The sequence below is a fragment of the Salvelinus namaycush genome, chromosome 38 (genome assembly GCF_016432855.1).
Source record: "Salvelinus namaycush isolate Seneca chromosome 38, SaNama_1.0, whole genome shotgun sequence".
In the NCBI taxonomy this organism is placed as follows: Eukaryota; Metazoa; Chordata; class Actinopteri; order Salmoniformes; family Salmonidae; genus Salvelinus; species Salvelinus namaycush.
In genome coordinates, this window is record NC_052344.1 from 14,459,631 (window position 1) to 14,472,584 (window position 12,954).

Here is a 12,954-nt window from a genome sequence, read left to right on the forward strand (position 1 = left end):
GTAACCAGAATGGGATTATCTTAAACACACAAGCAGACCAAGGGTGTGCTGGTCAGTGTCTCAAATGGCACCCTATTCCCTATATAGTGCACTACTTTTAACCAGGGCCCATAGGTAATAGGGTGCCCTTTGGGATGCAACCCTGGTTTCGAGGTCACCCCTCCAAGGTCACACCACAGGAAAATATATGTTGGCATGGCAATGTCATCCACAACACAAAATGAAAGGTATTTCAACGTTTGAAGAGCTGACCTCATCACTTTATATCCAGATATTTAACTATAAAAGCATTTCTTTATCCCAACGGTGAACTTATGAGTAACAACTCAAAAGTAAAGTTGTATAACCAGACATTGAACAAGTCTCTCAGTTTTGTAAAAGTAATTCCAATACATTGACTGTCCTATGCATACTGTAGTCTTATACACTTTATAGCCTACTCCAGTGGCTTGAAAAGCAAACGCTTCAAAGCTCACTTTCCAGTCTTTGTAACGGTCGTCCTCCTCCTCTTCGGAAGAAGAGGAGGAGTAGGGATTGGACCAAAGCGCAGCGTGGAATGTGGACATAATGAAGTTTATTAAAGTAAAGACGAAAACCGAAAACACTTCAACAAACTACAAAATAACAAACGAACGTAGACAGACCTGAACTATGAGAACTTACATAAAACACGAAGAACAGGTACAGACTACAACAAACGAACGAACAAACCGAAACAGTCCCGTGTGGTGCAACATACACAGACACGGAAGACAACCACCCACAAACAAACAGTGTGAACAGCCTTCCTTTATATGGTTCTCAATCAGAGGAAACGTCAAATACCTGTCCCTGATTGAGAACCATATAAGGCTAATTACAAATGACCTAAACATAGAAACACAAAACATAGAATGCCCACCCCAACTCACGCCCTGACCAACTAAACACATACAAAAATAACAGAAAACAGGTCAGGAACGTGACAGAACCCCCCCCCTCAAGGTGCGAACTCCGGACGCACCACCAAAAGTCTAGGGGAGGGTCTGGGTGGGCATCTGTCCACGGTGGCGGCTCAGGCTCTGGGCGTGGTCCCCATCCCACCATAATAAATCCCCGCTTTTTTATCCCCCTCTCAATGACCACCCTCCAAATAACCCCACCTAAATTAAGGGACATCACCGGGATAAGGAGCATCACCGGGATAAGGGGCAGCACCGGGATAAGGGGCAGCTCCGGACTGAGGGACGGCAGCTCCGGACTGAGGGACGGCAGCTCCGGACTGAGGGACGGCAGCACCGGACTGAGGGACGGCAGCACCGGACTGGATGGCGGATCCTGGCTGGCTGGCTCTGGCGGATCCTGGCTGGATGACGGCTCTGGCGGATCCTGGCTGGATGACGGCTCTGGCGGATCCTGGCTGGATGACGGCTCTGGCGGATCCTGGCTGGATGACGGCTCTGGCGGATCCTGGCTGGATGACGGCTCTGGCGGATCCTGGCTGGATGACGGCTCTGGCGGATCCTGGCTGGATGACGGCTCTGGCTGGTCATGGCTGGATGACGGCTCTGGCTGGTCATGGCTGGATGACGGCTCTGGCTGGTCATGGCTGGATGACGGCTCTGGCTGGTCATGGCTGGATGACGGCTCTGGCTGGTCATAGCTGGATGACGGCTCTGGCTGGTCATGTCTGGCGGAAGGCTCTGGCTGGTCATAGCTGGATGACGGAAGGCTCTAGCGGCTCCTGTCTGGCGGACGGCTCTAGCGGCTCCTGTCTGGCGGAAGGCTCTGGCTGGTCATAGCTGGATGACGGAAGGCTCTAGCGGCTCCTGTCTGGCGGACGGCTCTAGCGGCTCCTGTCTGGCGGACGGCTCTAGCGGCTCCTGTCTGGCGGACGGCTCTGTAGGCTCATGGCAGACGGGCGGCTTTTCAGGCTCATGGCAGACGGGCGGCTTTGAAGGCTCAGTACCGACGGGCAGTTCATGCGACGCTTGGCAGACGGACAGTTCAGACGGCGTTGGGCAGACGGGCAGTTCAGGCGCCGCTGGGCAGACGGGCAGTTCAGGCGCCGCTGGGCAGACGGGCAGTTCAGGCGCCGCTGGGCAGACGGCAGACTCTGGCCGGCTGAGACGCACTGTAGGCCTGGTGCGTGGTGCCGGAACTGGAGGTACCGGGCTAAGGACACGCACCTTCAGGCTAGTGCGGGGAACAACAACAGGGCACACTGGACTCTCAAAGCGTACTATAGGCCTGGTGCGTGGTACCGGCACTGGTGTTCCCGGGCTGAGGGCACGCACATCAGGGCGAGTACGGGGAGAAGGAACAGTGCGTACAGGGCTCTGGAGACGCACAGGAGGCTTGATGCGTGGTGCCGGAACTGGAGGTACTGGGCTGGAGACACGCACCACAGGGCTAGTGCGTGGAGGAGGAACAGGGCTCTGGAGACGCACTGGAAGCCTGGTGCGTGGTGTAGGCACAGGTGGTACTGGGCTGGAGCGGGGAGGTGGAGCCGGAAATACCGGACCGTGCAGGCGTACTGGCTCCCTTGAGCACTGAGCCTGCCCAACCTTACCTGGTTGTATGCTCCCCGTCGCCCGACCAGTGCGGGGAGGTGGAATAACTCGCACCGGGCTATGTAGGCGAACCGGGGACACCATGCGTAAGGCTGGTGCCATGTAAGCCGGCCCGAGGAGACGTACTGGTGGCCAGATATGTAGGGCCGGCTTCATGACATCCGGCTCAATACTCAATCTAGCCCTGCCAGTGCGGGGAGGTGGAATAACCCGCACCGGGCTATGCACACGTACAGGAGACACCATGCGCTCTACTGCGTAACACGGTGTCTGCCTGTACTCTCGCTCTCCACGGTAAGTACAGGGAGTGGGCGCAGGTCTCCTACCTGACTTCGCCACTCTCCCTCTTAGCCCCCCCCCCCCCAATAAATCTTTGGGGTTTACTCACAGGCTTCCTACCGCGTCGTCGTGCTGCCTCCATTCGCCGGTATCCCTCCTCGCACTGCGCCAGAGAATCCCAGGCGGGCTCCAGCACTCGCCCTGGGTCGATCGCCCACCTGTCGATCTCCTCCCACGTAGTGTAGCCCAGATCCTTCTCCTGCTTCCGAGCTAGCTCCTCGAAACGCCGCCTCTCTGCTTTCGCTGCCTCCAGCTCAGCTTTGGGGCGGCGATATTCTCCTGGTTGAGCCCAGGGTCCCTTTCCGTCCAATATTTCCTCCCAAGTCCACGAGTCCTGGTTCTTTGGCCGCTGCTGCTGGTTCCTCTCACGCTGCTTGATCCATGGAAGGTGGGTGGTTCTGTAACGGTCGTCCTCCTCCTCTTCGGAAGAAGAGGAGGAGTAGGGATTGGACCAAAGCGCAGCGTGGAATGTGGACATAATGAAGTTTATTAAAGTAAAGACGAAAACCGAAAACACTTCAACAAACTACAAAATAACAAACGAACGTAGACAGACCTGAACTATGAGAACTTACATAAAACACGAAGAACAGGTACAGACTACAACAAACGAACGAACAAACCGAAACAGTCCCGTGTGGTGCAACATACACAGACACGGAAGACAACCACCCACAAACAAACAGTGTGAACAGCCTACCTTTATATGGTTCTCAATCAGAGGAAACGTCAAACACCTGTCCCTGATTGAGAACCATATAAGGCTAATTACAAATGACCTAAACATAGAAACACAAAACATAGAATGCCCACCCCAACTCACGCCCTGACCAACTAAACACATACAAAAATAACAGAAAACAGGTCAGGAACGTGACAGTCTTACTTTTGTTTGTTGTTAGCATTGTCCATTACACTATGTTTTATACAGTCAACAAATAGCAAATGCTTTTCGGGTCATACATTTCAAAATAAAGAGGTGAAACCTGTCGGTTTTCAGACATGAACAGAATAATTACACACGTCAATGTGTCTTAACCTAGCAAATATTCTGCTTGAAAACATAAAAATCATTAAAGTCAGACAATTCCACAACAATATATGTAAACATTATTCAATGCATTGATGAAATCCTCTAACAGTCATCTGAGAATGTCCCTTTCCCATTGCTATATAAAAGGTTGATAAATGCTATTATTTAGTGTATTATACAGAGCTTCTGCTAAACGTGAGTGTGTGTGACCCTTTCTTTACTGACACACACACGTGTCCTTGCTTGTGATACATGGCAGGGTCCTCAGAGCTTACTGGGTCCTCTCCCTCCCTCCCTGTCATCCTTCCATCCCTCTGTCTGGGTTGTCCCTTGCCCCCGACCCCCTTTCCCCCATGAATGACACAGGAAGCGCAACGAGAGGTCAGTCAGAGGTCAGTGAAGGGACAGTGAGGCACAGTGAGGCGTTGGACATTACCACCTCACTTCCAGGTGGCGGCAGCTGGGCGAGGCCCGGTGCCCACCTTCGCCGTTCCCTTAGACCCCAGCGACTGGCCTGAGCGACTCCGTAGGTCACGTTCTGCATTCTCGCTCAGCGCCTGCTCCTCGTCGTACCTGAGGAAGGGAGAGATAGAGGGAGGGAGGGAGGCAGGGAGAGAGAGAGAGAGGCAGGGACGGAGGGGAAGACAGAGAGAGGCAGGGTGGGAGAGAGTGGTGAGAGAGAGAGACAAAGGCAGGAAGGGAGGGGAAGAGACAGAGAGAGACAGAGAATAGAGAGAGGGAGTACTCTTAGAAAAAAGGCTTCCAAAAGGGTTCTTCGGCTGCCCCCATAGGAGAACCCTTTTTGATTCCAGGTAGAACCTTTTTTGGTTCCAGGTAGAACTCTTTTGTGTTCCAAGGGTTCTTCAAAGGGTTCTCCTATGTGGATAGCCGAAGAACAGTTTTAGGTCCTAGATATCACCTTTTTTTCTAAGAGTGTATGTGTAAGACAGAATACTGGAAAGAGCTACAGTGGGGTACGAAATTATTGACACCCTTGATAAAGATGAGCAAAAATAGAGATCTTTGGCCATGCACACCAGTGGTGGGTTTGGCATCGAAATGAGAATGCATGAGCAGAAAAGAACCCAGTACCTACTGTAAAGTTTGGTGGTGTATCTTACGGGGCTATTTTGCTTCCACTGGTCATGGGGTCCTTGTTAAAGTCAACGGCATCATGAACTTTACCTAGTATCAGGATATTATTGACAAAAACCTGGTTGCCTCTGCCAGGAAGCTGAAACTTGGCCGCATGTGGAACTTCCAGCAATACAATAACCCCAAGCACACTTTAAAATCCACAAAGAAATGGTTAATTGGCTCCAAAATCAGAAGTAGAAACCTATTGAAAAGCTGTGGTTTGAATTGAAGAGGGCAGTCTATAAGCGCAGACGAAGTATATCAAGGATCTGGAAGGATTCTGTCAGTGGAGGCTGCTGAGGGGAGGACGGCTCATAATAACGCCTGGAACAGAATAAATGGAAACCATGTGTTTGATGGTTTTGATACCACTTCACTCATTCTGCTCCAGCCATTACCAAGAGTCCGTCCTCCCCAATTATAGTGCCACCAACCTCCTGTGGATTCTGTATGTAGGAATGGTCTAAGATCCCTCCCAAAGTGTTCTCCAACTCATAAAATAAGTAAGGATGCCGGATATAGGAAGTATAAAGACAATATAGTGATAACGTCACAACAAAAATGTACCTCTGAGGTAAAAGGCTGTGTGCAACAATGACTAGAAGCTGCTATGCGGTGAATCGTAGATGGCTTGTTTCAGTTCATCTGATCCTGAATCAGTTCACGGTTATAGGTATTTTCTCTAACCGTTAATCCTGGCTTGATGGACCAATAGTTCCAAAACGGCAAACCCTGCCCATCTGGCACTCCAGTATTTGATTTTCTTTTTACAAATAGTGTTGTTTTTTTACCCTGGGCCACGTTCCGTAGTCAAACGTTGTCAAATGTTGCAGATAGAAATGCCATGATTAGATCCGACTTGATTCCATATTCTACATGTCAGAGAAGCATAGCATAATTCTATCTAAATATTCTGAAACGCTGCGTCCTGCTGAACACGCCCCAGGCCTGTTTTCTCCCTCAAGCGCTGTGATAGGAGGGGGCTGTCACTCACAGGACTTGGTAGTTGCCCAGGGCCTCTCGGGGTGGGCTGCGGTTCCAGCGGCAGTCGGGAATGTCCCCGTTGGGTGTGACGATGTTGAGAATGTCATTGATCAGATTGTACTTCAGGATCCGGTCGTTGGCTGTGCTGGAGGTGAGCGACGGAGAAGCGTTAACCTGGAGGACAGACGCGGAATAGACACGCACGCACGCACGCACGCACACACACACACACACACACAGCAGAGAGCACAGGTCAGGATAAGCATTAGTCATTATGTACACACGGGCCAGCATGGAAAGTTCTGTCCTGAGTATGAGTAGAGTACAAAGTACTGGAGACTAGTAACAGGCAGGAATGACCTCACTATTTCACTGTTTTCATTTCCTATCGGTCCCCATAGGAACTGGGAGCTGCTTATCAGGCAGGAAATGTACCACACGGACAATGTATTAGCAGCAACGGTGGGTGTGGGTTGTAAATATACTGGCACACAGACACCCACATGGACAACTAAGAGAGAGAAAAAGAGAGAGACCAATCGTAGAAAGACACACACACACACACACACCTTTATTTAACTAGGCAAGTCAGTTAAGAACAAATTCTTATTTTCAATGACGGCCTAGGAACAGTGGGTTAACTGCCTGTTCAGGGGCAGAACGACAGATTTGTACCTTGTCAGCTTGGGGACTTGAACTTGCAACCTTTCGGTTACTAGTCCAACGCTCATAACAACAGACAATTGTTTCATTGTGCCATTCCTAAATCCTAAAAACATACATAACTGCTGGTGAACCAGAGTACTGTTTGTTTTCTGTACATTGCCTTGAGCAGGTTTAAGTCAAACACACTTCAAACACACACACATATACAAACACCCACACACACAGAGAAAAGTCAACCCTAAGGATATTGAACTTGCTAGACAGAGAAAGGAACGCAGCACTGGTTTCACTTCACAAACAATGCAGAACAAAGAAAACATTTTGACACAAGCTCATCTTAGTAGGAACTAGAATTAGTGAGTAAAACTATAGTATGTTCACAATAAGAGAGACATCATTTTTGCCTATGTCATGTAATTACAGTGTGTGTGTGGGTGGGGGCCTCACCTCAATAAGCCATGGCTTCAGCTTGTCATCGATGATGATGTCATATCCATAACACTCAAAGCAATGTTTATCATTGTTCATGACGGGCTGTGAAGAGAGAGAGAGAGGGAGAGGGAGAGGGAGAGGGAGTGTTTAGAGGGGAAAAGGAAGTTAGTGTGTTGAGTGTGTGGGACAGGAGTGAAAAAGGGAAGAGCAGCTGGAACACAGCAGGGATAAAATGGGGAACATGTTTTTGTTTCAGTATGTGTGTGTGACCACTCACAGCGACAGCCTTTAGGGACTGCACCATGATCCAGTGGATCTGGTCAAACAGTCGGCTGGTCACCTCCTTCCCCCTGGTGCTCTCCAGGTACAGACGCAGGTTACTGACTGTCCACTTCCCACCGTGGACATGGTTATAGTCATCCTGCAACGTGTATAGATGTATTGTACACATGTAGAAATATATACACATAGAAACTCATATATTTATGTAGGAGCCATTTCTGCCTGTTTTAGGCCCATTTAGTGTGTTGTGTATATGTTATCTGTCTTGACAACACACACACACACACTTACCCCATGTCTCTGAATGGCCACATTGGTCAGGTGCACAAACATGTTGTCCAGTTCACTAGTGCTGGGGGTGTACTTCACTGTGCAAAACCGGCAGAAACCCAGTTTATACCTGGAAGCAACACAAAGGTCCAAATGGACCAAATTGTCAAATACTGATCTGATCAAATGCTGAAGTTATAATTTATCCTAGTGGCAATATCCTTTATTAATGTTTTACAGAATTTGGAAGACTCATTTGCGACCAAGCTTTAACTTCCTGACTTGAGATGTTGCTTCAATATATCCACATACTTTTCCTTCCTCATGATGCCATCTACAGTCGTATGAAAAAGTTTGGGCACCCCTGACAATTTCCATGATTTCCATTTATAAATAATTGGGTGTTTGGATCAGCAATTTCATTTTGATCTATCACATAACTGATGGACACAGTAATATTTCAGTAGTGAAATGAGGTTTATTGGATTAACAGAAAATGTGCAATATGCATCAAAACAAAAATTAGACAGGTGCATAAATTTGGGCACCCCAATAGAAACATCACATCAATATTTAGTAGAGCCTCCTTTTGCTAAAATAACAGCCTCTAGACGCTTCCCATAGCCTCTAATGAGTGTCTGGATTCTGGATGAAGGTATTTTGGACCATTCCTCCTTACAAAACATCTCCAGTTCAGTTAGGTTTGATGGTTGCCGAGCATGGACAGCCCGCTTCAAATCATCCCACAGATTCTCAATGATATTCAGGTCTGGGGACTGGGATGGCCATTCCAGAACATTGTACTTGTTCCTCTGCATAAATGCCCGGGTAGATTTTAAGCAGTGTTTTGGGTCGTTGTCTTGTTGAAATATCCAGCGCCGGCGTAACTTCAACTTTGTGACTGATTCTTCAACATTATTCCCAAGAATCTGCTGATATTGAGTGGAATCCATGCGACCCTCAACTTTAACAAGATTCCCAGTACCGGCACTGGCCACACAGCCCCACAGCATGATGGAACCCCCACCAAATTTTACTGTGGGTAGCAAGTGTTTTTCTTGGAACGCTGTGTTCTTTTGCCGCCATGCATAACGTCCCTTGTTATGACCAAATAACTCAATCTTTGTTTCATCAGTCCACAGCACCTTATTCCAAAATGAAGCTGGCTTGTCCAAATGTGCGTTTGCATACCTCAAGCGACTCTGTTTGTGGCGTGTGTGCAGAAAAGGCTTCTTCCGCATCACTCTCCCATACAGCTTCTCCTTGTGCAAAGTGCGCTGAATTGTTGAACGATGCACAGTGACACCATCTGCAGCAAGATGATGTTGTAGGTCTTTGGAGGTGGTCTGTGGGCTGTTTTTTGACCGTTCTCACCATCCTTCGCCTTTGCCTCTCCGATATTTTACTTGGCCTGCCACTTCTGGCCTTAACAAGAACTGTGCCTGTGGTCTTCCATTTCCTCACTATGTTCCTCACAGTGGACACTGACAGCTTAAATCTCTGCGATAGCTTCTTGTAGTCTTCCTCTAAACCATAATGTTGAACAATCTTTGTTTTTAGGTCATTTGAGAGTTGTTTTGAGGCCCCCATGTTGCCACTTCAGAGGAGAGTCAAAGAGAACAACAACTTGCAATTGGCCACCTTAAATACCTTTTCTCATGATTGGATGCACTTGTCTATGAAGTTCAAGGCTTAATGAGCTCACCAAACCAATTGTGTGTTCCAATTAATCAGTGCTAAGTAGTTACAGGTATTCAAATCAACAGAATGACAAGGGTGCCCACATTTTTGCATAGCCTATTTTTCACATCTGATTTAATTTCATACAACATAATATTGCTACACTAAGAGTCTTTGTCTGGACAATACCCCAGTACTCAGCTTTTATTAGAAAATGAATGGCATGCCACTGTGATCATTTTCTGTGACGACAGAGTAAATTATTATGCAGCCTCAGAGGGGTGCCCAAACTTTTTCATACGACTGTATTTTGTGAAGTGCACCAGTCCCTCCTGCAGCAAAGCACCCCCACAACATGATGCTGCCACCCCCGTGCTTCACGATTGGGATGGTGTTCTTCGGCTTGCAATCCTCCCATTTTTCCTCCAAACATAACGATGGTCATTATGGCCAAAAAGTTCTATTTTTGTTTCATCAGACCAGAGGACATTTCTCCATGTGCAGTTGCAAACCGTAGTCTGGCTTTTTTGTGGTGGTTTTGGAGCAGTAGCTTCTTCCTTGCTGAGCGGCCTTTCAGGTTATGTCGATATAGGACTTGTTTTACTGTGGATATAGATACTTTTGTACCTGTTTCCTCCAGCATCTTCACAATGTCCTTTGCTGTTGTTCTGGGATTGATTTGCACTTTTCGCACCTAAGTACGTTCATCTCTAGGAGACAGAACGCGTCTCCTTCCTGAGCGGTATGACGGCTTCGTGGTCCCATGGTGTTTATACTTGCGTACTATTGTGTGTACAGATGAACGTGGTACCTTCAGGCGTTTTTAAATTGCTCCCAAGGATGAACCAGACTTGTGGAGATCTACAATTTCTTTTCTGAGGTCTTGGCTGGTTTCTTTTGATTTTCCCATGATGTCAAGCAAAGAGGCACTGAGTTTGAAGGTAGGCGTTGAAATACATCCACAGGTACACCTTTTTCATAATTACATAATTATGAAAAAGTATATGCATACTGCACTGTTTATAATGATGTATTTGCATTACATGTAACAGACTGTCTATGTTTCTGTTAGTATAGGGACAATTAAGTTATTATCTATCTATTACCTATCACCTATCCAGTCATTTCAGAGCGGTAGGACTTGAGGGAAATGAAACCGGGCTGTAGGCTTTAGGTTAATCATAAACCTACATGTAACACTTGAGAGGTCGATAGGTGGTAACCAACACATAGAGACGCAGGTCAAACTTCTTGCCTCCGATCAGCAGTGGGTTGTCGATGTACAGAGAGATGACATAGGCCTCCTTGCCACTTGAGGCCGCTACAAACCTAGCAAAAACAAAGGAAACAGAGCATCAGTCATTTATCTATGGACAACTCATCTACGGACAATGCTGTTGAGAACAGCAGATTCAAGAGTAGTGGGGTAATACTACCTGTATGACATATGCAAATGCAAGCAAACACTCACCTTTGGCAGTTACACACAGGACATGTTTATCAGTAGTTAGTAGAGGTGATGGTGTTTATACTTGTCACGACTTCCTCCGAAGTCGGTCCCTCTCCTTGTTCGGGCGACGTTCTGAGGTCAACGTCACCGGTTTTCTAGCCATCGCCGATCCACCTTTCATTTTCCATTTGTTTTGTCTTGTCTTCCCACACACCTGGTTTCAATCCCATCAATTACATGTTGTGTATTTAACCCTCTGTTCCCCACATATCCTTGTCCGGTATTGTTTTTTGTAAGTGCTTGTGCACGTTATGTCTGGGGTTTTGTCCCATTATGATTATTGTATTTTGTTCACTGTGATTTTTATCATTAAACTGCGCCGTTGGAACACAGTCTTTGCTCTCCTGCGCCTGACTTCTCTACCGCCAGTACGCACGGCTTACAATATTTACGTACTATTGTTTGTACAGATTAACGTGGTACCTTCAGGCGTTTTTAAATTGCTCCCAAGGATGAACCAGACTTGTGGAGGTCTACAATTTTTTTTCTGAGGTCTTGGCTGGTTTCTTTTGATTTTCCCATGATGTCAAGCAAAGAGGCACTGAGTTTGAAGGAAGGCCTTGAAATACATCCACAGGTACACCTCCAATTGACTCAAATTATGTCAATTAGCCTATCAGAAGCTTCTAAATCAATAACATAATTTTCTGGAATTTTCCAAACTGTTTAAAAGCAGAGTCAACTTAGTGTATGTAAACTTCTGACCAACTGGAATTGTGATACAGTGAATTATAAGTGAAATAATATGTCTGTAAACAATTGTTGGAATAATTACATGTCATGCACAAAGTAGATGTCCTAACCGACTTGCCAAAACTATAGTTTGTTAACAAGAAATTTGTGGAGTGGTTGAAAAACGAGTTTTAATGACTCCAACCTAAGTGTATGTAAACTTCCGACTTCAACTGTATATACACACACACACACACACACACACACACACACACACACACACACGGAAACACACACCAATGCAAGCACAAACACACATGCAAAGATGAGCTTAGCACGTGTAATAAACATAGGTATAACTAACGTTAATAGTCTATTGTTTTGCCCATGATGAGCCACTGCTGTTAGCTATCTCGCAAAAACACTGAATTAATGTGCTATATTCACAACTATCTTTTGGTAGCATTTTGGTGTACTGTAAAGCATTGGACACAATCGCGTTATGTCAGCTAGCTAAGTATCTATGTATCCTTCCACACCAAATAACAGTTTTAGCTAGCTACCTGGAAATCGATCTTCTAATCTTCTTGTCAGACAACCTGTCATCAGTCCCAGCTAGCTGGATCCACCCTGCCTGAGACACCTGCAAAGGAGAATGATTTTCATCCAATCGTGATGTTTGGTTCAATCGCCTTCAAGGGGAATTTAATGCAAATTATAAAGGAGAAATCCTCAATTTATTGACTTCACCCATGTAACGTTAATCTGCTAAAAGGGTAGATGCTAGTTATCTCTTATCATGATTTATTGATCCATCCCAGTCAGCTGGAAGATGAATACCGTGCTCTTCCGGGTGAATAACCAGGCAACCGACGACGCGTCGAACTGTCAAATATTCCCCGCTCGTTTCACCTCAGGGTTGGGCTAAATGCACATGGTCCAATTTTTTGCATGCAAGGACATTTTTCGCCTCGTGTTGCCCTCTAGTGGTTGTTGAGAGAAACACACCTCAAGGATCTTCCTGGTGTAACTGCCATAGGCGTGGCTGTTGAATTGATAATTGTGGCAGTTACCTGAAAACAACAGATTAAAGGACGCTGCTGTAAGTAGGAACATTTTAAACAACTGTGAAATGTTCAAAACATTTTTATATTCACGATATTGTTCTATAATGCCCCTATTATTTGCTTTACAGGGCGGCGTCTACTTTAATCTACAAAATAGGTACGTTTTACATGTTTTGTTATTCTACAATGCACCTGTTCCTTTGTTGTCAGACAAGGAACATTGTGTAGACAGATATTGACTGCAGTACTGCTCTTCCATAGATGTGAAACTCGATGACAATATCATTGTTTAAATATTTTACATTGAAATAGGGCAAATTATACTCTATT

The 12,954-nt window shown here is 46.5% G+C and overlaps 1 protein-coding gene across 1 annotated transcript; it reads right to left on the bottom strand.

The window, feature by feature from the left end:
* Positions 1-3,674: 3,674 nt before the first annotated feature.
* LOC120031850 (probable tubulin polyglutamylase TTLL1) lies at positions 3,675-12,594 on the bottom strand. Its single transcript, XM_038977668.1, has 8 exons — positions 12,566-12,594; positions 12,121-12,249; positions 10,567-10,704; positions 7,717-7,825; positions 7,421-7,564; positions 7,159-7,245; positions 6,056-6,219; positions 3,675-4,497 (listed from the first exon to the last, which is right to left on the bottom strand). The coding sequence occupies exons 1-8, from the start codon at positions 12,592-12,594 to the stop codon at positions 4,365-4,367; spliced, it is 933 nt and encodes a 310-aa protein (XP_038833596.1). The 3' UTR covers positions 3,675-4,364.
* Positions 12,595-12,954: the final 360 nt, after the last annotated feature.

What these genes read in the sequence shown, in the direction of transcription:
- LOC120031850 (XM_038977668.1), bottom strand. Translation starts at nt 12,594, where the DNA reads ATGGCAGTTACACCAGGAAGATCCTTGAG. An exon ending in TGGCCATTCAGAGACATGGG is followed by an intron (nt 7,565 to 7,716) that starts GTAAGTGTGTGT and finishes TACACGTTGCAG; the next exon opens with GATGACTATAACCATGTCCA. An exon ending in AGTCCCTAAAGGCTGTCGCT is followed by an intron (nt 7,246 to 7,420) that starts GTGAGTGGTCAC and finishes CTCTCTTCACAG; the next exon opens with CCCGTCATGAACAATGATAA.